Genomic DNA, 27,472 nt, shown 5'->3' with positions numbered 1-27,472 from the left:
CCAGGGACCATCCCACTCGCCAGCCAGCCAGCTCAATAGGATACTGAAAAATAGTTGTGGCGAGTAGGGGTTAATTTCTAGGTATCAAAATATGCATAAAAGGTTAAAGGAGACTTCCTCCTTGTCAATGAATTACGGCTTTAAAATATTTGCATTCTTTCCTGAAAGATTTAGGAATAATTATATAGCACTCAGGGGCAGGGCATTGCCAGATAAACTTAACAACTCTATAATTTGTACTCGAGGCAGGGTTTCCTGTAAATGATAGCTTTGTTTAATTTTACAATACTGCTTCCAAATGTTTGCCGGGTATGAATTGCCAGCTAAACTGGACTTGTGAATCTGGAAGAGTATTTATTTGTTTGTTACTGCAGATAGTAAAAGCTGCTGTGCTGGGCCAAAACGTGGCATCTCCTTTAAAACTTCTAGGCATCCTTCCCCAGGCAGGTTTGGTGGGGCGGGCGGCTGATGTAGGGTGTGAGCGGCTTTCCAACTTCTCCGTACAAAATCCCTGAGCTGCTCTAGGATCTCCTCCTGCTCTGCCTTTCTTTTTCTGGGGTTGGGAAAGGAACGCTGCAGTCGCAATGCACATACTTTATTTCCATTACTCTGAGCCGGAGTCATGCATAGTTACAGCCAAAGACACTTCAGCAGCTCTGGGGATAACAAGATAGCTGACAGACTGGAATGCGGATTTATCAGGGGTAAAAACTGGCAAAATTCCTTATTTCTGATTCTTCTTTTTAAATAGGCCCTTCATGCTCCTGCTGCATGAGGCCACTGCCAGTTTTAACCCCTTGTGTTCTCCCAGCTGGGTCCGGGGATGTGTGCCGGGGCTGCCTGTGTGTCTCCTGAGATTAAATTGCTCGGTCCCAGTTAGTTCCTGGGTGGTGTTTTTAAACTGCGAAGCTCTTCCAGAAATATTTTCAATGGTTTTATATTTTGAAGTGTGGGCCTTTGTACCAGATGTGTGTCTGAGTGATCACAGAATGTAAATTTTACTGTATGTTGCCTTTGGACTGGCAGTTTGGGAGACTACTGGGCAGTTAACATAGGAGGATTGTACCATGAAATCTGCTTCCTTGGGATTTGATTCATATTAATTTCTTTTAGAGCAAATCTCTTTATTGGCTTCAGTTACATTTTGATGTAGAGCTACTTTTCCTGTGCCTTTGTTAGGACCTGGAAATATTTCTATTGCTATGAGAAATAGGTCATCTTCGGCTCTCTGGCTTTTTAGTAATATTTTAATATTCTGAGACACTGAGCAATTTCTTTTTGGGGAAACAAGTTATAGCAGAAGAAGCACATTTGGAAGTTAAATGGATTAAGTGAAATCCCTCAATTACAGGAGCTAGGTTCAGAAGACAAGTCAAGCTGTTTAGTAAAAGAGTTTCAAGTTAAAATTTAACCTTTCCCAAATCTTCTGTGAGCAGCTTGTGGTGTAGCAAGACCTGCCTGGTGCCAGCCCAGCACAGGAGCCCGGGGAGAGGGCTCTGACGTGGCCGTCTGCAGGGTGGGTGGATTTGGAGCTGGTGGTTGTGCCTCTGGTTGTGCGTCTCGACCGGCAGAGAATGAAGAGAATTTCACTTTTTTATTGGAAAAGGAAAGGATTGCTCAAGGATTGCAAAACACTTTGTTTTGGAAAAAATGTCATGGTTTGAAAATAGCGTGAGAGCAGGAGGGGGGCTGTACCTAAGCCTGCGGCAGTCTTGAAAATATTTTTCTTACCTGGGGGCTCGGGTGAAGCTTCAAGGCTTTAGTGTTAGCTCGGGCTTTTGTCCCAGGGTGTCCAGGCTGGAAGGCTACACTTCTCCGATCCCTGCCTCTCCCTCTGGTGATGAAGGATGGGAAACGTTGTGCCCTGTTTTTTTTTTTTTTTTTTTTTAAAAGGGAGTAGAGTTCAAAATAAGGAAAGTCTTGACTGGTGGGCAGAAATGCTGATGGCTGGTTGCACTGAAAGCATCTGAAACCTGGTCGAGGTCAGCACTTGGGCTTTCATGGACGAGTTGCTGGCTTCTGGTTCTCTCCCCTCCGTGTGCTTTTTGCCCTGTCCCTGTGTTTATCCCTTTGGCTGTGCCCCGACCATGTGGATTTGAACCAGCGTGGTCCCTCATCGCTTTGCTGCGGGCGCTTCTCCGGGTGTTTCTTGCCTGTTTTATCCTGGTGCATCCACAGGACAGGTTCATCCCCACAGTGGGAAGCTCCTGTGCTCACAGCCCACGTCCCGTGGGGCCGCGGTCGTCCACTGGAGACACCCAGCCCATGCAGGAGTGCCACTGACGGCAGTCCCCACGCTAAAGCCTTGCCTCAGCCCTGCTAGCATCGCTTCATGTCGCCTGTGGGTCACTAAACGCCTCCCTGCTGCGGGGACTGCCCGTCTCTCCTCTGGCCTTTTTTTTAGCCTCAAACTTTTTATAGTGTTTTTGCTAACAGAGGGTGCCGGCACAGCACAGCAGCAGTGGTGGGGAGGGTGGGAGCCCCTCTCACTGCTTGGGAAGGACTAACACAACTGGCAAATATGTCCCATCCTTCTAATCAACTGTCCCTTCCCTGGGGCTCGCAGCATGCTGGGGGCTGTTTACCTTCCCGCCAGCAGATTTGGGATGGTACCGCCTGGGAGGTGGATGGCAAAGGTCCTGTTTGCACTCGCTCCTCCCCCCTGGTTGCTCAGGGCCGTGCTTAAAAAGACAAAATAAACCCCTTCGATGCCTGCCAGCTAAAGTCTTGATGCAATTGTCCCCTGGTATGATAAGGTGCTTTCAGCTGGGTGTGTTGTTTTTTCCACCCGGCCGAAGCTGTTTGCACAAGCCCAGCTGCTGTGCACGAGAGGGGATCAAAATTTGGGTCTGCAGGTGAAAAGTCTCTGTGATACCTGGGGCTGAGGTCTTCCAAACGTGCTCTTTCCAAAATACCTAAGAAAATGTGACCCTGTGTTGGTTGGAGGGGAGGAGGCCTTCCTGGGTGGGTGTAGGGTCTGTTGCTGGCTGCAGGGCAGATCCAAGCTTCGGGTCCCTTCCCAGGCTAGGGAAGGGTTTCTGCAAGGCCTGAGTTGCTTAGCTTGCATGGGCAGCATGAGCCATCCAGTGTGTGGGATGGACAAAGCCATCTCGGGTGTGGGCAAGGAGAGGTGCCATGTTCCTGTGCAGAGCAGCGCCGAGAAGGCACGTGCCCGCGCAGTGAAACGTGTTTGGCAGGAGGGTAGGGAAACCAGAAAGATGGTCTCATCTTAAAAGGTTGAAGTGGCCTCCTGTGCCCTCCTGCCCTCCCTGTGGGCAGGTTGTCCTCTGCAGCTGCGTCCTTCATCTGGGACGCTGCTGTCCCTCCTGGGAGGATTTTGCTCGAACAAACTTTGTGGCACAGAAGCTGGCTTGCAAATTGTTGAAAAGATGTTGAGATTTATCTATGCTAACGGGAGGAGGAGGAGGAGGAGGAGGAGTGCCCGTGTGAACCTGCTGGCCGATAAGGCCGGTGTTCACAGCTGCGCCAAGGAGAGCGGGGTACATAGGGTGTCCTGGAGGAGGGGAGAAGGAGGAATTTTTAATTTTGTGATACCCTTATCTTAATCCTTTCTCCCCTCTCTCCCACCCCCCTTCTCGCCTCTACCAGGGTAGGTTAAACTACTTACTCAGCCTCGCCTTTTCCACAAATACTGGCAGGCTGCTGGTTCCAGACCCGGGGAATACATTGGGAGTCTGTTCCAGCAGCGGGATGGGTTTTTGGACGTAGGTTGCTGGCTGAGCACAGTGCGCTGCTTGTGTGAGCTGGGTGGCTTCTGCAACAGATGCCTTGGCTGTTAAAAAAGTAAAACTTAGTGGGAGTAGCAGGCAAAGGCTTAAAGGCACATTTTTCAGGTAAAAATCTTATTTATAAACTCAGCTGCGGTCTTAGCTCTGAGGTGGTTTGTTTAAGGGGAGATAAAGCTGAGACATGGGAGGTATAGGTGATGGTCCAGACTCTCACCAGTGCTGGGGGGTTGCACTCCCATCCCAGCACTGCTGCTCCCAATAAAAGTCCCTGGGTGAGGAGGCAGCGACCCCGGCACTGGGCTCTGCCACGGTGGCATCTCCTGGTGGACATTCTGCCTGCCGTGCCTGGGGTAAAGCAGAGCTGGGCTTGGTGCCTTCTGCTTCTCCGTGGCTTGGAAGGGGTCTGCACCCCTTTTTTTCAAGGGGGCTAAACGCAGGGCTGTGCTGCTTGCTGGAGGGAGGATTTCCACCGGCAGTTTGTCTCTTCCCTCTCTAGCTCTTAGCTGTGCACGGTGGCCCAATTTCAGGGGCGTTTCAAAGGTCTTGGGAAAGTCGCACCTTGGGTTTTTTGGCGCTGGACTTCCCCTGTCTCCTGTTGTGCCGCTTATTTGCCTTTCTCCATGCGATACTTCAGGCTCAGCTGTGTGCGTTTTTGGAGGTTTGTCTTATTTACATGAGCAGTTCTCAGAAAGTTCAGCTGAAAAGCAGCTTTTCTTCCTGGGAACAGCCAGGAACCACTAGTGTGTGATCTTTGTGTATAAAGTTGCCTTTCTCTGCTTATAAACAGTGGCCCTAGGATGGATGTGCGGTGGACCTGTTTAGATTTAAATCTGACCCACCTCCTTGTTTTCGGTGCTGGCATCCCCTTTGAGCAACGTGTTCTTTCCTGCCTTTTGCAATAACACATGGTGTGAGTTTTTTAACCTTTAAAATTGGAAAGTCAAGTCAAATTGTGGTGTCCTGCTGCAGACAGCAGCGTATGATCCCCCCTCCCCCCCCCCCCAATATCATATACACAGATTGCTCATTAATTTCCCGTGCAGCCTTTCTTCTGATGGCCTGGCAAGCCAGGACCTGATAGCCGCAGAGAGCCCATCGCGTGTCCCGATAGCCCCTGGTAGCTCTGACCGTGGGAGGGGGTGAGCTGGGAAGCACACGTGCATGCCTTGGTCCTCCAGCTGCGGTGGAAGAGTTGCTGCGAGATCAAGCTCTGCTGACTGTCCCTCCCAGAACCCTTCATCTGGGCTTGTTTCCCCAACTCTCGTTTGCATCAGATTGATGCAAGCTAATTATTTCTGAAACACCTTTAATTGGTGGCTCTTTCTGGTCCAGCTGAAATTGGGGAACTGTATCTACAGTCAGGAGCAGAGGGAAGACGTGGGGCAGAGCAGCATTACCTGTGGCCTGCCTTCCTGGGAAAGCAGGCTGGAGCGAGGGGTTGGCAGCATTGCTGGGTCACCGATGAAGCAAGAAAAGCCTTCACGTGCTTTTGTGGGCAGGGCTGAAAAATGCAGCATGAATCAAACTTGCTGCTTTACTGAGTGTTTGTAGCGTGCAGCTACGTAGTGAGATGTAGTGTGGGTTCCTGCAGATAAACTCAAAATTGAATTGTGGCTGTGATGCTCTGGAGGAGCATCTCTGGATCGATGGCAGTGGTTCTTCCAGACTCCTATTCTGGAAACCTGCTCTGCAGTGGGAGGCTCCCAGCTGAAATATTGTGCTTAAAACTGGGACAGGCTGTAGGTCTGGCTTGCCATGGAAAGGGCTTTGCCTGTGTCCAGGCTGAGAAGGTCGTCCTGCACTGAGCTAAACTGGGGGAACAATCAGGGAGCTGCAAGCATGGAGCAGCGCGAGTGCCCTCCTTTCCCTTTGGTACCAAAACGGTCTCCATGTTGCTATGAAAACGTCTTGTGGAAAACTTCCCACTTATAACTGAAGTCTCATTTATGTCTGCCCAGGACCTGCTCTTGGACTGAATTTTATTTTCTAAGCAAATGAGACTTTTTGGCCTTTGGGCGGGGGGGGGGGCAGAAAATAAGTGCTCCACCAACTTGCAGCCCACCTGCCCTTGGGGAGCTGGTGACCGGGAGCCAGCAAGGGTTTCTGGCAGAGGAGATGGTTTGTTCAGCAGGAGCAGCATAAGGCTGAGCGGGGCAGTGGATAGCGTAGCGCTTTCAAACTGTTTTAGCTTGTGGGACCTCTAAAAATTAATTTCCGGGGGGCCACAGCGCCCTGCACTGCAAGCTTCAGAACACCGCCTATGTGTGTGCTTCCACAGACCCCTCCAGTCGCTCCCGGAGCGCAGACCACAAACTGAATATGAAATGCTTCATAAGAGCCAAACTGTCGGGGGGGGGGGGGGGGGGGAAGCATAGATGCAAAATGCATTTGGAAATCTGGCCTTTTGTGTATCTTTTTCCGGAGCCTCTTAACCTGCTTTAAATTCTTAAGTTATCTGCACTGTTACTGTGCTTGGCAAGCTCTGCAGGCAGGGGAAGGGCTTATTAATGTGGGTTTTTACATAGATGAATGTGGTTGTGAAGTACTATTGACACATGGAAATGTTGGTGGATGCTTAGAGAAGAATCAGCTGCTTTGATAGCTCTGTGCCAGTTCCTTCATTTGAATATCTTTACAAAACCCTGTTGTAGCAAAGCACGTTGTAAAAAAAGGATGCATATTTCTGTGGCTTAAAAAGAAAAAAAAAAAAAGCAAACCCAAAAACATACATGCACACCCCTCTTTAGTCAAAGTTTTGCGCACATCGGAAACAAAGGCATCAGCATTTGCTTGTCAGAGCTGATAAAGTTTGCTTGGATCTTAATTTTTCTGCTTGATTTGACAAAGTAATTGAAACTTCCTTTTTGCTGCAAGCTTTTTTTTTTTTTAAAATATTCTTAAAAGAACATCTTTTGGTCAGTGAGTTGATGGAATTTTGCTCAGAAGGCAGGCACGGTTCAAGCGCACCGAGCAACTGGTCAATCAAAGCTTATGGGACAAATTACTTGTGTCTGCAAGTCGTTCCTCCGAGTTGAAAACCACCTAGACCAAATAAACCTTGAACTAGAGGTTTTATAGGAGCTTTTGTGCATCTAAGTGAAGCTTTTGTAATCGCAGTGACCTGATAAAACGTTAAAAACCAGGGTTCCCATAAAGAAAATGGTAGTTCCACTTGAGGTGGTAAAACCCACATCTGGTAAGCTTTGCTTGCTACCTCCTGATGACCTGTGAAACAGCAAATAGTCCCCGCTCCAGAGGAGAGGACGCCAAACTGCCGATGCTGTACCCTTGCCGTGGGGGACACACACCAAAAGAAGTTCATTTGAGCAAAACCGGCGGCTTTTGAAGAAGGAGCATCCTCCAGCTCACATTTGCGATTGCATGACTATGGTGTCTTGCTGCCCGCCGCCCGGTCGGCACGGCGCAGGGAGTTTTAGAGGTTAGGATAAGGAGGGGCCCGGGTAATTGAAAGCAAACAAACAGCGAAGACAAAAAAAGAAACATAAAACAGCAAACCCAAACCCACAAATAGAAAACAGATTTTCCAGATTGATTAGTTCAAATTTGTTTATTTGAAGTCCCAAAAGTTCGCATTGTTGCTCTTTCGGGGTGTCTCTCAAATTTGGCAATATGTTCACCATGTGTTCTCAGATCAGCTTTTCACAAGAAAGACCCTGTTTTTTGGTGTGTTGGTGTTGCCTTAAACTTTAAATTGAAAGGAGGGTGGCAGGCTCCAAAGACTAATTTGTACTCTTGACATGCAGGCTCTTGAGAGAATTATGCTTTGTAAAACTTTTGTTTTGTGGAGGATTTTCCTTGGGCGTGTTAAAGAGTACTGGGTGTTAAGATGTGTTACCGATCACTTGTCTTCCATGTCTCTGCTGGAAACAGGTTTAGGAATACTGATGCACTTACTGGCTTTGGGAATCAGTGGAGACCTGGTAAAGTCTGGTTTTACTTTTGGTTTTCAGGGTGCTTTGGACTGGAAGGTGCTTCCTACCTTCAGTAACAGAACAATAATGCAGCTGTAATTTTTTAATTTTTAAATTTTTTTATATATTTGGCTTAAACACCCCCCAGTCCCCAGACAGAGGAATTACAGCTCCAGCCTATTAACTATTGGCCATTAATAAGTCAGGTCTAAATGCCTTGACTCTGCCTGAGATTTCTAAGCTGAATCCTTTGCATAATTATTAGTATGGCAAGAATGCCTCCCAAGGACAAGCAATAACTTCCCAGCGCTTTCGCTGTGCCTCTCCAGGAAGGAGTAAGTACATTTTGGGTTGCGCTGATACCATCTCGTGCCTTGGCGCTATCAAAGCGGGTGGAAGCTCCCCGCCGCTCCAGCAACCCGGCTCTGATGTTCTTTCACATCCAAGCGTGTTGTTTATCTTTAACCGAGGCTTGGATAAACTTCCAAAATAAATGAATGTAGTAGTCCAACTTGGTCGCTTTGGTGGAGGTTTTCTGAAGTGACTCAAATGTTATAAATATGAAAGTAGCTAGACTTCAAATGCTGTTTTTGGACAAAGTTTTCATAGTTGTCTCCTAAAGCAGCAAAGGGGAACCTTTCCTTGAAGAAAAATCTTTATTTTTTTTCCTATTTAACTCCCCTTCCCCCTTTCTCTTTTCATCTCCACCCTTCGTTCACGTCTGCCGCCCTGATTAAGAACTAATCAGTGAAGATAGATTGGTCCAGGAGCGTTGCAGCCCTTGGGACCAGTGCAGCTCCGGTGGGTCAGGAGCTCGGAGGCACCGTGGGGTCACCGTCACTGCTGTGGTGGCGGAGGCTGGCTGAGCCGCGCTCGAGTGCACGGAGGAATGCGGTAACAGGATTTAAAGGAAACGTACAGAACTAACGAGGATTAAGGCTAATTGTCCTGCGAGGGGTGGCAGGATGTGGCCACGCAGGGAGAGACTCTGTTCCGCAAGGGGAAAGCGTGGTAGTTAGGGTCTGTTTGTGGAGGACTTGGGTAGGTTTCGGTTGGTTTAGTTGCTGTATGGAGAAATGGAAAACAGTGGATTGGAAAGGAAAAAAAAATAATAAAAAAGGAAGAAGAAGAAAAAAAAAAGTTGAGTTCTTCCTTAAGGACTTCAAGGCTGTTAGAGCAAATATTTCTGCAGTTGGTGGGAAACATCCTACAAATGAATTATTCTCGCCATGCCTGGGCTCTGTTTTTGCTGGTGTTGCACAACTGTCACTTTGCGTAGGGAGTTGATGTCCCCCAACTGCTGAACGCTCATCCTGGGGCTGAGCTGGTAGGAGGCCTTTTACTGAAGGACTTTGCCTGCGAGTGAGTTTGTTTTGAGAAACAGCATGATGCTGTCGGGGGTGTTTTGGGGACCTTGCCTCCCCTCGTAGGTCAGGCTGGTTACTCGGGTCTTGCAGAAAGGCCACAGGTATCCCTCGGCTTGAATAAGGCGGGATTTGGGGAGTGAAGGCCCTCAGGGTTGGTTCTCAGGGAGCCAAAGTGGTGTGAAATGGTGGCTGGAGCCGACCTTCCATCAAGCAGGACCTGAGAGAGCTGGGCGGCCAGACCAAAAGAGTTAATCACATTGTATTTCTGTGCTCTGGGGAAGATTTGTCCCTGCCTGGAAGAAAGTGAAGATTGCGTGTGGCCCAGCTGGAGGATGGAGGGATGATGCCCCTCGGTGCTGCGGGTACCAGCAGGACCCTCTGGGCTGGCAGCGCACCGGCAAGGGCAGATGGGGCACGGGCACGGCTCTGGGCGGTGGTGACGTACTGCCAGGTACTGCAGTACGTGCTGATCTCTTCCAAACCAGGCCTGAAAAGAACATTGCACCCGGTTGCTCTCATCTAAATGCTGGTGTCAGACACTTACCAGCCTGGCAAACCCCTCGTTATTTGCCTCGGTGGCGAGGGAGGGGGAATCGGTGGTGGCTGTGGGGTCTGCTGGGCAGGGTCATGGGGCAGCACTTGCCTGTGGCTCTTGGCAGGTGTGGATGGGCAACCTGCCCGAGAGAACTTGTTCTTCCTTGGCCCTCAGGTTTTAGCCATTCCTGATAGAAGCAGTCCAAAGCTCACTGTTTGCTGTCTTGTGAAGTGCCTTTGGGCACGACGGGGATGTGCAGAGGCAGGGGAGGGCGCCCGATTTCCTGGCATGAGCCGACTGTTAGATTATAGCTGGACTTTGCTACACCTGAACCCTTAAAGCTTTTCATCTTTTTGTTTATACTTTCAAATACCAGAAGTCATAACTCCTGCCCCCAAAAAACCCCAAGCAAGCGGTACTCTTGCAAATTGAGAAGATGGAGTGTTTCTCCTCAGTGCAGAGCTTTGGCTCACTTTTGCTCCCCCCTCCCCGGAGCGGGATTCCCGGGGATCGGTGGCGCTGAGTTCTGTGGCATGGGTGGCCGGTGGCACACGGGGCGGCAGGAGGAAGGAGATAACAAGTCGGTGCTCTGGTCCGAAGTCCAGGCTGCCTTTGCAGGGTGGGAAGTAAGCCCTGCCATTGGCAGCTGTGTAGAGCAAGGGACTTGCGTGGGTTTTGCTGTCAAAGCAAGGGGAACAAAAGTAGACCTCCTGTCCATGTCACCTAGGACTTTCAGGTGGACCCTGGCTGGTCCTGGCTCTCTGCCGAGCCCCTGCACGCTGCTCGCTGTCCTCCCTGCCCAAAACTACCCAAGGCAGGGTGAAGGTGTGTGTCCTTATGGATGAAAAACATCACCCTGCTACTTCCCAGATATTTGCGTATTTATTTGTACACTGCCCTTCAATATAGTTGTTTGCAGCTTGGTGTTGTATGGGTTTTTTTGTTGTTCTGTTTTGTTTTGTTTTTTTCCCTTTTCCATCCCTTCTGTGTAAAGTTGGTCTCAGAATTGCAGCAGGTTCTGCAGTGCCTATTTTGGATCCCGCAAAAGAGAATTAATATCTCTGGAAGTTAATTAACATTTCTCTTGCCTTCCAATTTATAGATGAGATTACTGTTTGTATAAAGCCCGGGATTTTTTTTTAATTTTATTTTAAGTCAAAAACAGGAAATTGTGGCTGAATTTCACAAGCTTTGTTTCTTATTTAAGGAATTAAAAACATCTTTAGGTTTTGGGGCTTTTTTAAATTTTTGCTTGGGTGATAGCTGCCAGTTCACATGCCCTTAGTACTTTTATTCCTGTTGGTGCGCTTTTAACACGTGGAAATGGTAGCTCTGCTTTGTGCAATGGTGCATGCTTGCTTTTGCAAGCAGGAAAACTTCACTTCTGTCAAGCGCCTGTGTAGCTGTCGACATTGGAAAGGTGGGTGGGATGTTCGGAGGGGCTGACCGCATGGCCATGGCACCAGCGCCTTGGGACAATGGTCCTTGCCTTAAAATGTGCCGGTGCCAACATTTGGGAGAGCTGTGGCTTTCTGTGGTTGTGCAGCTTTCAACTGGGAAGATCTCTGTCAGACAGAGTGCCTCTGAGAAACCATGAACACCTTCTTTTGAGGTTTTTTTTGGTCATTTGTTTGGGTTTTGTCCAAATAAAGCATGATCCCCAGAATCACTAGGGCTGTATGACCTCGAAACGTTGCTGAAGGTTTCCAGGGTCATCTACTGCCAAATCTGGGACTCGCCAGCAGATGACCAGTCTGCTGGCACAAATAGGTAAGCCTGGGTGCATCTCACAAGAAACTACTGTGTGGCCCTGAAACATGTTTTTGTGCATTGACGCTGGAATTGGCTATGTTTGAAAAGGAAAAGAAAAAAAAATTACTGGAGAAGTGGTTGCCAGCGGCGTACTCCTGTTTCTCCTGCCTGCCCATGTGTGGTGCCTTCCTGCACCGGTGAGCGTCCCAGGAGGTGCCCAGCAGAGGGTCTGGGGAGCACAGAGGGAGAGAGGCTGAAAGTGGAGAGAGAATACCTTGTTAAGAAGGAAAAATATTCCAGTTCGAATGACAGTGTTTGTGGTGGAATCTGTTTTGGTTAAAAGCTGCTTTTTTGGCAAATAGCCCAAAGCTTTATGGGAAAAAAACAAACAGGCAGGTTTTTTGGCTTTGTTTTGCCTTCTTCATGGGGAATTTGAGGAAAAAATGAGAAGCCTCACAAAGAAAGTAACTGTCTCCCAGCCAGATCTCTTCTATTTACTGTTCCTTGTGCCCGAGGCTTCAGTAATTCTGTGTATTTGCTGTTTCCAATGGATTATCTACCCCCCCCCCCCTCGAATTGCATTAAATTATACTTGGTGGGGTTTTTTTGTAAAATCTGATGGACTATTTCTGTTGAATTCTGAAGTCTGATTACTGGCTGTATGCAGGTTTTTTCTTTTGTTTATCATGACTTTTATTTTTACCTTTATGTATACCCAGAATTACTGACTGCAAGTGTTGGCCTCTCTAGCTGTTCTTTGGTGGCTGATGGAGGGACAGGGGCACTACCTGTCTCAGCTGTCCCAGAGATGGGTCTCTTGTGCACCTTGTATCTGTCCTTCTCACCAGAGAAGTGGAAAAAACCAAAGATAATTTTCAGCATAACTTGTCCGTTGTGTAACACCTCTCACTTAGGGCATGTAGGCAGAGATACGTTACGAAAACTATTTAATGCCTAAAGAATTTGGTGATAATAAAGAGAATTTGCATTTCCTAAGTTCTCACTCAGCGATGTCAAGTAGGGTTTTTTGGGTTTGTTTTTTAATTAAGAAACAACTCTTGGTTTTCATTGAAGGTTTCTGTCCTAGCCAGAGCCAGGGAGAATCCTCTAGTTAACCAGAGCTATTTTACTCTCCAGGTTTGCTTAAATAATAAGTTTAATTATGTAGTATTCCTTTTTTTCGTTGCCTTATTTGTATATTCAGGTCTTTGTGTGGTTTCTCTCCCTTTTGATGTTTGCAGAAATGCATTATCTTCATCTGTCTGGTTTGTGTTTGGTGTGCCACTAATTGACTCAATATCCTGTTTGCTGGAATGGAAGTGCGCTCTATCATGGCATATTTTTCCAGGGTGCAAAATCTTGCAGTATTCGGGCCACCCTGTCGGGAAAGAAACTGTTGATTGTGCTGTGGAAATGAAGTGGTGATGGTATTTTTCCTCAGGTGAGCAGGGTTTTAACTTTAAATGAACTCTTAAAACCCCGCTGAAGGTGGGATCCTACATCCTCCTCGTTTGGACATCGCCGGCAAAGGGTGCAGTCGTGGGCTGCAGTCTGTAGAGAGTTTTTGGGTTTGGTCCTTGGGGACCTCCGCTTGAACCTCTCCATTGCCCCAACTTCAAAGTGAGAGCCAGGCAGGAGGGGACCTCGGTTGACTGGTGATGCTCCTCTGGGGTGCCGTGGAGAGCAGAGGCAGGTCTTTGTCTCATGTTTGCGGCTAAAGAACTGAGTTAGGAGTGTGAGAAGGGCTCTCCTGGCCTGCCCCTGCCCCAGAGGGGTGTCCCCAGATTGCTCTGGTTGGCCTCAACAGGCAGCATTTGCCTGGACTCGGTCCTTCAGGGACCTGGCTCTGTCATCGGCTGGAAGACGAGCTTTGCAGTAGTAATTTGGACTTGGACGGGTGGAGGGCAAGAGCCCTCTTTGTGTCCTAAGTTGCTCTTTCCAGTAAAAAATTAAGGTTCCTAATGTGTGTTTGGCTTAATGTACACACATGGATATAAATCTCTCTTGTTCTCTTCGGTCCCTGACCCTCTTGGCAGTAAATTTGGGAACCCAAAGCTGTCAACAAAGCAAAATGGAAAAATAGAAGCCAGACAGACCTTGGTTGTGTACGATATTTTAAGTAACTGTAGGTACGTGCTATGGAAATAATTAGGATTATTTGTTGTGTTGAAGGGAGGTATGTCACTGAGGTATTGTGTGCGCTGGCGTTCCCTGCGCCTGCAAGATGGATTAGCAGCTGAGTTAACAGATGCAGTAAAGCTCTACTGAAAATAGTTCACTGTTGTTAAGCATTAGGTGAAAGGGCTTTGGTTTGGGTATCAAAGAGTGTATTTTGACTGCTTGACAAGTTTGAGGGGGAAAAAAAATCATTTCAATATTATAAGCTTTCTCTGTGAGTCTGGGCAATTTTTCTGTGTCATTAGAGTAATCAGCAAAAAACTGAAACGCACATTCATTAATAACTTAAGTGGAAGCGCGGGGGAAACAAGTGGCTTTAACATTAATAAGGCAAATAAACCATTTATATAAAACGGTTGCTAATTGAGTGGGATGTTAAATATGCTGCATGCTGGCACACGCTGCCAAATTGTGGTACTTCCATAACCCTACCAGTCAGCTTTGGGAGCCGACTGCACGTGAGGATGTCTTCTGGCTTAAAAACTCCTGGGTGGCTGGAAAAAAGGGGTGCAAATGGGGACGAGCATCTGTGGTGGTGGAATCCAGGACCAGAGCTTCTGTGGCTGTGGAAGGGCTGGAGCCCCTGTGCATGGCTGGAGGGCGATGCTGGCTGCCGACCTCCACAGCGAGGACCTGGGTTTGGGTGCGTGGGGTGCTTTCCCTCTTTTGGTGCCTGTTGGGTTTGAGATCCCAATGAGAATTGCAAATGTTCTGAGGAGGGAAGGAAGGAAAGCTGAATCTGGTTGCATGATGGTGGTCTTTAGGAGGGGAAATGATTCATATTGGAAATGGGGTGTGTCATTTTGTGTCTGATGGTGGAAGGTGTAGGGAGGAGGCTGCACAAAGCACTTCTCCTGGAAGTGCATGGACCATGTTTGAAATAGTGGTTCAGGCTGGAAATAGCACTGTGTGCTCGGGAGCATCGAGGGAGGTACAGCTCCAAATGTCCCAACCTGGTTTGACCTGTTCCGACCAGAGGGCACCAGCAGCGCCGCATTGTTTGCGGGATGTGAGCTTAGAAACTTCTGACTCTGCTGCCCTTTGTGGATGCATCACCTCCGTTAGCAGGACTTCAGTGCTGTTTTACATCTCTTCCTTCCTGGCACGCGACCATCTCCGCAGGAGTATTTTCCCCAGTGAGATAAACCCAAGTCCCACAGCAGCACCGCTTTAAAGCAAGTGGAGAATAGTGACCACCTGGTGAAAAAGAAGTACTCCGATAAGAGCCATCAACTAAAAATTCAAATTTGCTGCTTATGCCAAGCAAAAAGCATGCCTTCAGGCAGCGTGCATGTGTGACAGCTTGGGAGGAGGCAGTAGGGTCACTTTTTTTCCTCCCTTTGGTGTTTGCAGCTTAGTGTCATTTCACCTGGAAATACTTATGTGCCGAGACACTATCTGCATTTCTGTAGTGCTCTTTGTTAGCAAATATCTAAAGCAGCATAAGCAGTGATTAGGGTGACCCAGCCTTGCCTTGGGGTGCAGGGACTGTTGTGGCTGTGGGATGTGCGGTTGTGCCGATAGCCCGTAGGGGTTATGGCAGCACCGTTGCAGATGGGTGAGAGCTTGTGGGCCATTCCTGGGGGTGCTGAGCATCCCCAGCTCATTTTGTAGCCAGGAAAACCGGGCAGGTTTTGGTATTTTGGGTGCAATTGAGTGGATGGTTCGGTAGCCTTGTCTGTCTTGATGACTCTGCCGGAGCTGATCACAAGCTCACGCTTTTCTTCTTCTCGCCCCTTGTTATCGCAGGGCCGGAGCAGCGGAGCTGTGCTCAGGGGTGATGCTAGTGTTTCTTGTCATCTTTGTTGGGGGTTTTGTAAAGCCTCAGTAGCATGTCAATTATATATGATGGGTGGAAGCCTAATATTCTGTGATAATTAGAAGGCAAGTCTAGTGTGAAATCGGATTAGAGCCCGGCATTACAGTCTGGGATTCCTTTGGTAGTTGGTTCAGAGGAAGTCATAAAATTCTTTTAAAGATGACACAAGCCGATGTGTGCTAGAGGGAAGAGGCAGAGTGTGAGGCTGAAATGGTGGCCCTGCTCGCCTGTCCCCCAGCAGTGTTCGCCTCCCACTCATCCACCAGCCCAGCTTACCCCAGCCTGTTTTCTCACAGGGGAGCAAAGTCCAACAGTAAAATCTCAGACCATAAACTGCTTTTGGCTTGTTTACCAAACTGCAATGAAGGGATAGACTGTGTACAGGAGTGTTTTAAAGAAATACCGCCCGCCCCCCCCGCCACCTCCCAGTGAACCACTCCTGAAAGTTTAGCTAGTTTTGCAGCTAGGTATACTTAAAGTATGAACTTGGTCAAGGCGGGGAGAAGCAGGCTGGGAAGGCATGTTAGACATCCAGAAACAACATTTTGCAAAGGTCTTGGAAAATTGTTTGGTGAAGGGAACTGCTTTTCAAGATCACGGAGCCCCTGAGTTTGCCCTGCATGCTTACGCATTTGATGAAAACTTGTTTTCTGACACATTGCAAAACAGTTACTTGATTTGGAAGAAACTCCGTGTGCCTGGAGTCTGCTAAATGTGGCATTTCTGTAATGGCTTAAATCATAAGTTTGCAAGATTACCTTTCTGAGCACATTTCCTTGGATGTTCAGATGGTAACATTGTGTACCACTGCATTTCTATCTTTAAACCGCCACCTCCGTTCCCCAGAGGTGTACTGTTAACTAGCCAAGAAGCAAGTGTCTTTTGTAATTTTGGTGCTTCGTTTCTCTCTCTGTATTCATATGTAATATAAAATAGAGAGAAAGTCTTGCTGTGACAGGCCATGGGAAAGATCTGCTGCAAATCCATGACAAGTTGCAGCGATGGTGTGCATATGCAGCAGATATTTGGAGTCGTTCTCTGCTACTTAAGCTCTTTTTGCCATGCAGCCCCCCGACGTGATGATTGCACACCCTGCCAAACAATTCAATAAAAAGCCTAACTTGAAAGGAAGCTGTGGCAGAGTTATATTTTTGCTGTGCTCACATGGTGATAAATTACAAAAGCTGCCGAGTCTTTAGCACTCAACAGTAGATGAAGAGTTGCCTTGTATGGGCATTGTTTGATGATTTTTAACTTGGGAAATAATTATTGCCGAATGTGTCCTTGACAGTGAGCACACACCATGAGTGTTCTTTACATAATATACATAAACATTAGATCTCTGTTTAAGTGGGCCTAAATACTCATAGTTTTCACTCCTTTTCCTTAGAGGAGTTCACTGCCAGTTAGAAAGACGAAGAGCATTGTGTTTGGTCTTGGCTCTAGGTCGGTGTTTTGCATGTGCATAACTGGTCCATCTCATGTAGACCACTGGCAGCGGCTGCTTTCCAGCCTTCGTTTTCATTCCTCTGCGTGCCGTGGTTGTAGCACTGTTGTGTTTTGAAGCTGTTGTCTGATGGTGCTGTGCTTTGGGGTCTGTCTTTGGAGGTGTAAGCAGTTCCCAATACCACAGCCACTCACCGGAGGGGCATGTGAGGGATCCATCACCTGAGCAGACGATGGGATGCTGGGATGTTGTGTTGCTCTCCCTGCAAACTCAGGCATGGGATGAGTCCTGTGGATGGATGCTGAATGGATCAGCTCTGCTAGCTGATTTAAAACAAAGGCTAGACATGAGAGTCCTCGCAAACCATGTCAGTGCCTGTTGCTTTGCTCAAGTGAGGATATGTTCTTAGGGATGCGAAGGTGCTAAGGACAGCCCTCCCTGTGGGAAAACAGGGGCCACAGTGTCTTCCAGTGACTTTCCATTGGTATCTCCCACTGTGGCGTAAGAAAACTGCAAGGAAAGCAGCCCACAGCCCTAAACTTTCTGTTTTTTAACACTGGATAACACAGTGCATCCTTCTATGATTAGCACTGAGTAGCCAGAGCTCCTCAGCTCCAGACAGAGCTAATTCTTGATCACAAGCCAAGACCACATAGTGCTGACATGACTGAGAAATATCTTCCATAATTAGATTGCTTGGTCATTCATTTTTGAATGTCTGAGTTGCGTTTTAGAGCATAATTTCTTAATGATCAACCAAATGGGATCTGTGCAAGCTTGATTTACTATCAGTAGTGTTCTCCTTGCTTGGCTTTGCATGTGTGTCCCGGGGAGGCACCGTGCAAATCTGGGATGAGGAGGATCAAAGAAAAATTATTTTGCTTTGTAATGTTAGGTGGGATGGTAACTTCAGTTTAATAGTATAAATAGATATAAAACTGTTACTTGTGTTTGTGAAATACATTGGGCTTTTATTTTTTTTTAATCATAAATAAATTGGAGTAGTTGTTAAAACCGCTGTTCTAGGGACCCCAGGGCATCTGTGGACAACTTCAGAAGTGTCTGCAAAGCGTAACTAGAAAAAGAAATCCCGCTTATCAGTAGGTTTGAATTTGCCAAGTAGGGTAGAGGCTTACCCCTCCAACACAAAAGAATGGGAAGTATGTAAGTCGTAACCACCAAAGGCAGGCATGCGTCATGGAAATGGTACTGAAATCATGAAATGCATTTCAGGTGAAATATTTCCAACACACTCCCCCCCCCCTAAGAAATTCAGGAAAAAAACCTGTTTCAACACTTTTAAAGTTAAACTATTTTGACACCGTGAAACTAGCTATCGCTCTAGCTGTAATTATCGCTTTGCTGCTGTTTGTTTGTTTCCCGTTGTGTCAAAGAGCCTTAGTCCTATATTGGAACCAGAGCAAAGAGATTCAAGGTGAAATAAAGTGATGGAGCTTGGGAACTTTCTTCCTTCAATGCTTGCTAGTAAGGCAGGCTCATAGAGGAGTCCCCAGGCGTGCTCCGGGATGGATTTGCTGGGTAGGATCCAAAAATCCTGGGTGCACCTCTTCCTCTCTTTTAAATGACTTACCAAGCTAAATGGAACTGCATCCCTCGGTGCTGCACCCCTTAATGCCATGTATTTGCCGCTGGAGGTGCTCCTCTGAGACGGGAAGAAATAGAGTCCATGAAAGAAAAATGTATCTGTAAGGAGATCACGAGATTTTTCTGTGTTTCCTGAAGGCTGTGCCTAAGCAGTGCTGCTTCTTGTAACAGGCTTTGAGTTTTCCATAATTCAAGAGCAATGGACGGTCTTGTGCAATAAATTAGCTGTGGCAGAATTATCTGTCGGTCAAGGTCTCTCTAATGCCAGGGAAAACAAACAAACCCTGTAGCGCAAAAGGAAAATAGATTTAGGAGGAGAGGTTCTAGGAATTTTATCTATCTACCTATCTATATATAGACAGATAGATATAAAAAATAGTTATAGCTTATTTTAAAATGGTCCTTAAGTGTCTGAAAGGAGAGATACTAACATTTCTAACATTGATACTAACATTGGTGAATGGAGTTCAATCCAGTTGGCGGCCGGTCACAAGCGGTGTTCCCCAGGGCTCAGTTTTGGGGCCGATCTTGTTCGATATCTTTATCGATGATCTGGATGAGGGGATCGAGTGCACCCTCAGTAAGTTTGCAGACGACACCAAGTTGGGCGGGAGTGTTGATCTGCTCGAGGGTAGGAAGGCTCTGCAGAGGGACCTGGACAGGCTGGATCCATGGGCCCAGGCCAACTGTATGAGGTTCAACAAGGCCAAGTGCTGGGTCCTGCACTTCGGCCACAACAACCCCCTGCAGCGCTACAGGCTTGGGGAAGAGTGGCTGGAAAGCTGCCTTTTGGAAAAGGACCTGGGCGTGCTGGTCGACAGCCGGCTGAACATGAGCCGGCAGTGTGGCCAGGCGGCCAAGAAGGCCAATGGCATCCTGGCCTGTATCAGCAATAGTGTGGCCAGCAGGAGCAGGGAAGTGATTGTGCCCCTGTACTCGGCACTGGTGAGGCCGCACCTCGAATACTGTGTTCAGTTTTGGGCCCCTCACTACAAGAAGGACGTTGAGGTGCTGGAGCGTGTCCAGAGAAGGGCAACGAGGCTGGTGAGGGGTCTGGAGAACAAGTCTGATGAGGAGCGGCTGAGGGAACTGGGGTTGTTTAGCCTGGAGAAGAGGAGGCTGAGGGGAGACCTCATCGCTCTCTACAACTACCTGACAGGAGGTTGTAGTGAGGTGGGGGTCGGTCTCTTCTCCCAAGTAACAAGCGATAGGACGAGAGGAAATGGCCTCAAGTTGCACCAGGGGAGGTTTAGATTGGACGTGAGGAAAAATTTCTTCACTGAGAGAGTGGTTAAACATTGGAACAGGCTGCCCAGGGAAGTGGTGGAGTCCCCATCCCTGGAGGTATTTAAAAGACGCATAGATGAGGTGCTTAGGGACATGGTTTAGTGGGTGGTGGTGTTGGGTCGATGGTTGGACTCGATGATCTTAGAGGTCTTTTCCAACCTCAATGATTCTATGATTCTGGGCTAGAAAGTCACGCAAAGTGATGCAAAGGTTCAATAGCTGGGCAAATGATGTTGTTATGAGATCTTGTACAAGGTGGGCAGAGAAGCAACTGCTCGTGTTAGTCACAGGCAGGCTTTGTTTTGCACCGTGCAAAAATTGCTTTCGTTTCTCTAAACCCACTTCTGATGCTGTAGCAGGTAGGATGGCTCTTCAGTAAGTGCGTGGTTCACAGCCTGCCGTGAAGAGGTTATTTTCTGTGCAGGGGGCTGACAAGTCCTTTGCAGCTCTCGCTGTGAGTCTCTGAACCTTGGTGGTGGTTGGAGGTTGTTGGTGGCTTCCAGGGTGTGAGCAGGTAGGGAAGAGCCTTCGCTTCTCCATCTGCTTCCTCGGGCTGAAGGGTAAGGTTTGGCAATGGGGTGTGAAATGGGAGAGAAGGCAGCAGCTTACATGTACGCTGTGTCTTTTAAAATACCATCTGACTTGGAAGGATGACTTCCTCATCCTAACTGCTTGTTTTGATCATAACTTCAGCGTTGACAGAGATTTGCACAATTTGACCAAGTTTGAACCGCTTTAGCATCAGCCCACCTGCCTGTGATGGTGCTGCGTTGTGGGACCTGTCGGGGAAGCTAGAGCTGAGGATTGCTACACAGAGTTTGTCTTGGCCCACAAAACCTGACAGCAATGTTTTAGTGTTGGTGCTAGAAGAGGACAGCTTCATCCTGCACTGCAACGAGATGCTCTAAAAGCAAATTATATGGGGCCAGATCCTGTGCCCGGATTGTCTGTGAAATTTTGAAACGGAGCTATGGTAGATACCGAAGCATTTCATGATTCCTCTGACCAAGCCAGCTTGAGCCAGATGTCTTTTAGGAGAGAACTATCTTTCAGGGTGAAGGAAGAAAAATGTGTTTGAATTCTCCAAAAACAAACACCAAATTTCGCCCAGGATGATGACAGAAAACTGTAAAATTAGGAGCTGGGAAATACAAAGCTTTTTCATAAGCTGTTGCATTAAACAAGTATGTTCTAATATCAGTGATAACTGTGTTTCTGAAAGAGATTACTTCTCCTGTGATAATTGGAGGTGGGGGGGTGAAGAAAAAAGGATTTATCTGTGCAAGAAGGACCATTGCCATAGATACTGCGTTGTGTATTAACTGAATGAATTGGAAGTAATTAAAGTACTCAGCAAAAACTTAATGGAAGATAGCATAGTATATACAGGTCAATTTGCTGGTTCTTTAAATTATACTGTGCAAGATGAGTATCCGTTTATTCCGTTTATTAACTGAATAAATAAGAGGACGCTTTTTAATGTTCTTGCAGAAAGACAAGGCGTGGTATTTACATGTGTTGCTATAAAGTTCCTCTGCAGAATCAGGTTTTGATATGCCTGGTCCAGTGCTTGCAGTGAGGGGGGGAGTCTCCTTGGGAGGAGTCCTGCGGGTCCTCGCACCCCCTGCCTCGCAAGCCGACCTCTTTGCCCTTGCATAGAGAATCTTTTTAACTCGGGATATTTTCTTCTCTGCTTTTCAGGTGACCACTTGAAAGTCTGCTCACAAGGCTACACGTGCTGCTCTGAAGAAATGGAGGAGAAGTACAGTCAGCAGAGTAAACACGACTTCAGAAATGCCGTCATAGAGCTTAGCAATCACTTACAAACAATGTTTAGTTCCCGATACAAGAAGTTTGATGGTAAGTGCAGAGACCTTGAACTTGGTCTCCTTGGGATAAAATGTAGAAATCCCCATCCTGTTGTTCTCTGTGCAGTTGTTCTGCTCTGCCTCCCCCTTTGCTGGGGAAGTTCATGACTCATGGCTCGGAGGGCAGAGCATGCCTTGTTTTGCAATCCCGTGAGAGAAATATTTGCTGATTATGGCTGCTTGTTTCCCAAAGAGAGAGATCTTTCTTTCTGATTAATCTTTTGAAAAGCCATTTTGCTCTTAACGTAAGATTGCAGTTAGTTTTGTTGGTACATCCCCACAGCGCATGTAATTGTAATGAGCACATCTTGCAGCCTTGATCCACAAAAATGCTGATCTTTCCCAGCATGTTGTGAACCAACAGGATTTGTATCCATCTCACTTAACCTTTGGGGCTAAGCAGAGCAGCAGATAAGTACAGAGCTGGTTTTGTGTGGAGGCCAAGGGTTCAAGTGTGATGCAGGGTCGGAAGCAAAATGAACAAAGTCTCAGCTGAGTTCCCATTGCCCGAGTGACACTAACTGCTGACCGATAAGCAAATGACTGGTCTCGGCATTGCCCTCGGATCCGCAGCGGTGTCCCATCAGACTGGGTCTCCATAGGGCATGCCCGGCTCATGGGAGCTGCAGGAAGAAACTCCCTCCGGAGGTAGCTGGCGCACACCCTTCTGGTGTCGCCCACCTTGCAGCCAGGCGCCTTTCTTTCGAGAATGCCTTGGTGCATCCCTCTTGCAAACAGCTGAAGCCGATGCCCAGGCATCGGGCACAGTGCCGATCTGAGTTCCGAGCAGCATCTCTTGATTTTGCTGCTGAGCTTTTGGTCGTGGCAGTTCCCACGGGGCTCTGCAGGCGCCTCGGTGCTCCTGGTCACTGCAGCCCCTGCACCTGGGCATCCCCAGGAGGGAGGAGCAGGGCACCAGGCTCCTGCCTGGGTTGTCCTTGTTGGCTGGGGGACTGAGGTGACACCCAGTTGCACATGGAAATATCTGAAGAGTCAGGTGGGCTGGGTTGTTGAGACTTCTGTTCTGCTTGTACATTGTCATCACCATCTGGTAGTAGAGGGCAATTCCACCGCACAGCTCCTCTGGACCTTTCTCCCTTGTTCAATCATTGATTCAACATGGGTTTTCTACTGATATCCCAAAGTCTGTGCCTTGAACCTCCCAGTGACCTCCCCTACTCTACTGCAGCAGGTAGCAGCCCCTTTCTTTCAAAAGGGATTGGCACTCGGGTGAGGAAGAAAGTCCCTGGGTATGAAATTGCAGTGAGTCAAAATGGAATTACGCAATCATCTTGATAGCATCTAAATCTGCTAGCTAAATATTTCCCTCTTAACCTCTGTTGTCTCTACCTGCTGGTACACCAAAGGGGTGATAGAGAGAGAACCAAAGTGTCTAGACTTGCAAGCTTATTAAATGCAGAACAAGACACTTAATGAAATCCAGCCCATAGATAAGCCCTTTCAAAGAGACCAGAGGAACAGTATCTGCTTCACCTTAAATGAACGGCGAGGCTTTTTGAAATGCAGCATTGAAAACAAAGAGCACGCACGGTTCACTGTGTTAGCATCCCTGACGTGCTGCAGACGTATTGCTAGGTGTGTCTGCCTGTTTGTAGGGTGAGAGATGGCTGCAGGGCTGTATGACGGCAGGGGGATATTAAGCTAAGCTGAGCTGGATACCTGTCAAAGCACAAGGCTTCAAAATGGGTGATCTTTGATAGGGAGCCCTGTACGAACTGTTTTGTTTGTGCTGCGTCGTTCTTCCGTCAGTCCCTCGCAGCGTGCCCTGTGCTGGTCTCATCCTGCTCTTAGCCCTGGGAGTCCTTGACAGGCAAATCTGGAAGGGTGTGATCCTGTTGCTGGAAGCTGGATTTACTGTGCCCGGCCTGTCCCTGAAGGGCGTTTCTCTGTGCTGTACGAAACTAATGAAGGAGAATTAGCAACCTCCTCAGCTTGTCCCAAAGCCTAATGGCCCTGTCTTTGAGCGTTTGCTAATATCAGATCTCAATCTTCATTTGTTGCAGACAAAGCTGATTTAGAGGTTTTTTTTTTTTAATCTTACCTGGGGTGGAAGCAGAGATTAACTGATTACCATCCTCCATCATTTACCTCTTGGAAGACTTTTAATCATGACTGCCTCTCTCCCTCCAGCCCAGTCACCTGGAGGCTGAAGGCACCCCCTCTTCAGCAGCACTCTTGCTGGTGGCTGGGGCAGGTTGGGGAGTCTCCCGTCTGAGGTTCTCAGACTCTTCTGCAAAAATTTTGGAGAGCCATGCCTGAGACTGCTGTGGTAGTTTTGTTGGTTTGTTTTTAAAAGCCTCCTACTGTGTGATCGCTGCTTATGGTGTGGTGTTTCCTCCTTTGGTCCTGGTACTTGGTCATTGTGTCAGCTGTCGTCTGTTCTGCCTTGCACGTTTGAGTTCTCCTTGTCCAACATAATTCTTACCACTTATTTTGGTGTAATGTGCCCAACCTACTCAAGACCCACATATTTGTCCCGATCTCTAGGTACGAGATTTGAAAAGCATGTGATCCCTTCCAGAGCTCTTCCTTTGCATGGTCCCATGCTCTGATTTTAGCATTTGCAGCTCTTTAGGGCTGCCTCATTGCTAGTAGCTAAATCCATTCAAATGAAAATAAAGCTGACACAAAATGAGCCATGCACCTTCCTCTGTTTAAGAGAAATCCTCTGCCCTACAGCTGTGTAGAGGGACTGAGCAGGCAAGATGAGTTACTGCAGAGACTGAATTCACTTCACTTAACTGGTCTCCCAGCAAGTGTGTCGAACACTCCTCTTGCAGGGTGATGCATCCCCATGCTGCGAAGGGCCACTCCAGGATGCAGCTCAAGCAGCAATCCGTGTCCTCCAGCTCTTTCAAAATCTTTATTGCGGGTTCTTTGGCTGCTAATCTCTCAGCCTTGACATTCAGGTCTGAGAGGAGAGGCAAACCCGTGCTGCCTCTGTTATGTGCTTGACCTTTGCAGCAGTTGCTGCTGCAAAAGGACAGTCGAAGTGGCGGCATGTCCTTTGGATAGAGGCTGTGATGCCTCGTGGCTTTTGGAGTGTTTGCATCAGCTGTTGCCGGAGCACTGTGTGCCATTGGAACCATTGCCAGAATTGCTCTGATCTGACACCAAAGCTGTACAGAAATGGATTATCTCGTCTTAATCAGGAGCATGGAACAAGCTGCTGATTATCTGTCCCCAAAGGGCTGACCAGAAGTCATTTTGGCTCCTAATGCATAATGTGACAGCGTCAGATCCTCCTGCGTGTGTTTGATTTGCAGACACTGGGAGAAGACTGGAGCTTTGGAGTCCCGTATCTTATATATCGTGTCTAAATACATAGTACAGCTATGTATGCTCCTGAGGGTCTCTCCTGTTGTGATTTAAACCACCAGCCTGATCCCAGTGTAGCAGTAAGGTATATATTTTCAGGAGTAAGGGAAATGCTTTTCTGATAAAATAAAAAATACTTTGGGAGTTGTCGGATTCCCCATTGCTGGGTGTTTTTAGAGGTGAAGATTGCCTGTTTTTTCCAGTGTACATGATCTCAGATACGTTTATGGGCTTCATTGAGAAATTAGTGGGTGAGATTCTCTGGCCATGTAAGCGTCTCCCTCCGTGACAATGACAGCCATGGGAAAGCCACAAAGCTGTATGACTGTGACAACATCTCATGCCACAGAAGCAGCTATAGCAGTCAGGGCTTTAAACACACACCACTCCCACCCCCTTTTTTCTTTTTTCTTTTTTTTTTTTTTTTTTAAATCTCCTTTGTTTTGTCTCATCTTCACCAGTTAATGTACTCCCCTTCCCTCTCCCAGGGATTAATAACATTAATAGGATTAATGGTGACATTAAGACTGCATAAACGCTCGGTCCCATTTATTAAACTCAAACTTTCACCTCTCTTGCCCTTTTGGGCTGAAGTTTTTCACGCTGGGGTCTGTGCTATCCAAGCAGTGCTTTGGGGAAATTGCTCAGCTGCTTTGAGGATCTGGCGCAGGGACAGGACATAGCACGTAACTCTTCTTCAGCGTTTCCGCTATTCTCTTGCTTCCTAGATAAGATGTTCTTAGGTTTTTGTTACTAAAGACATCTCCTGAATATCTCGGAAGATGTAACTGTTGTGCCAGACCTTTTCTGGGAGGAGAAACGATTTTTTTTTTTAATAGGCTTGTTGCACAGTGAGTGGGACAGACAGAGCCCCCACCCCCTGTGAGCAGAGGGGCCACTGAGCCTCTGCCCTGCGGGGCTGAGTCCAGCAAGCGGCTGCTTGTTCTCCTGCCCCTGCATTTAACAAGCGCTTTTGCTGTTGCACTTAAACCAAGGCTTGTCCCTTCTGCACGCTCTGGATTTAAGGAAGGCAACCAAGCTTCTGCAACCCTTGTTGTACGGAAATGGTATGTCAGGAGGTGAACGTGAGATTGTCCATCCCTGGGCTGGGCTGGCACTAGGTTTGGCATTCCCAGTGCCCAAGCGACAGAAGGATTTGTACAAAATGGTACAGCCTGAGCCAGCGTCTGGGAAGCTATTAAATGTTTCCAGTCTGCTCCCCCTGATTTTTCTATTAGCATTTAAGATAAAGCAAATACAGAAGTGTAAAACGAAACCCCTTTGGGACAGTGAGCGGAAAGAAACCGAATCCAAGCAGCAGGAGCTGGCCAGGGGTTCGTGAGACCATGGTGCACCCATCCCTCTGCTGCGTGGGGACTGGGCAGAGGGGCTGGAGAGGGACCCCTGTTTGCAGGCTCCATGTCTGTGTTGGGCAAAATAGCCACAGGTATAAAGCATGGTCGTGGCCCGCATCTTTGAAGCATCCCAGGGTGCCCTTGATCTAGTGTGAGCCCTGTGTTACTCCTGGGTGCACGAATTACTTCCAATAACTGGGTTGTGCCTGAGTTCAAGTGACTAGTCGGGGGGGCATTGGCCAAATACCTTCCAAACTGCAGGAAGGTATTCCCTGTTCCCCAAACAGGGAAAAAAAACCCCCTGTAATCTCATTTCTGAATTTAGATTTCATTGTTCAGATAACCTTTGGCTTCCAGCCGCTGTCTCCAGGTAGGAGTTAGCAGGGATGTGTGCTGGAGCAGCGGGATGTGTGGCTGGGAAGTATTAATAACTGGGAGTGACACAGGAGGGACAAGGGAAAGCTTTCGGTGGTCTCCTCTCCGCTGCTCCAGGCAGTGCGGAGGCAAACGGTGAAAGACGAGCCCTGCAGGTGCCCAGCCCACCACTCCTATAGTTAGAATTTGGCAGACCATCGGAGCACTCCGCCTTACCGAAATAACTGCCCTTTGGGGACCTTCATCTCGCATTAACTCTTTATTGGAAACTGCCTGCAAGAGCAGAGACCTGAGGCCTCATCCTGCTCGAGTGCCAGGGTCCCCTGTGTCCATGGCACCCAGGACCGTGGGGCTAGTCCTGGCTGTCGGTGCGTTTATCTCTGTAGGAGGCAGCTCTGGGTATTGTGGCACAGCAGGAATGCTGAGATTGGAGACCTGATGGACCTTGGATGCTTGCTGTGCCAGAGCCGCATGGTGTTTGTGCTTCTGAATACATCTGTGTGGTGGAGAGAGCTCTACCGTTACAACCCATCCTCTGGCGAGCACACCCGCGATGACTGCATTGTTAACATACAAATAATACAGTGGTTTTGTCTATCTGCTGCCACTCGCATCTAGATGAAGGCACAGCCTCGTTTGTCCCTCTCCAGAAAGGGATGGCACCAAACCTTATACCAACCAGGGCAGAAAATGGTGGGAAGGTCCCTCAAATTTTGCAGAAGAAGCGGTTGCTGAGAGCCAGTCCTTCAGACTTGGTTTCAGACCTGTTCTTGCCTGGGGTGGGGATGGAGTGATTTAGGTGAAGCAGGAGGGAGCAACCACCAACACACTTCCTTTAGAAAATCCTACTTGCGGGCTTTTGTT

At 47.9% G+C, this 27,472-nt stretch overlaps 1 protein-coding gene across 1 annotated transcript in view; it reads left to right on the top strand.

Moving 5' to 3' along the window:
- Positions 1 to 27,472, top strand: part of GPC4 (glypican 4) — a 72,704-nt gene that overhangs the window by 11,206 nt on the left and 34,026 nt on the right. Inside the window, exon 2 of the mRNA XM_076346912.1 lies at positions 21,373 to 21,531. Within this exon, the coding sequence (XP_076203027.1) occupies positions 21,373 to 21,531 (159 nt within the window). The remainder of the gene's footprint in view (positions 1 to 21,372; positions 21,532 to 27,472) is intronic.

This window comes from Aptenodytes patagonicus, chromosome 9, assembly GCF_965638725.1.
Source record: "Aptenodytes patagonicus chromosome 9, bAptPat1.pri.cur, whole genome shotgun sequence".
In the NCBI taxonomy this organism is placed as follows: Eukaryota; Metazoa; Chordata; class Aves; order Sphenisciformes; family Spheniscidae; genus Aptenodytes; species Aptenodytes patagonicus.
This window is presented reverse-complemented; position numbering and strand designations above follow the sequence as displayed.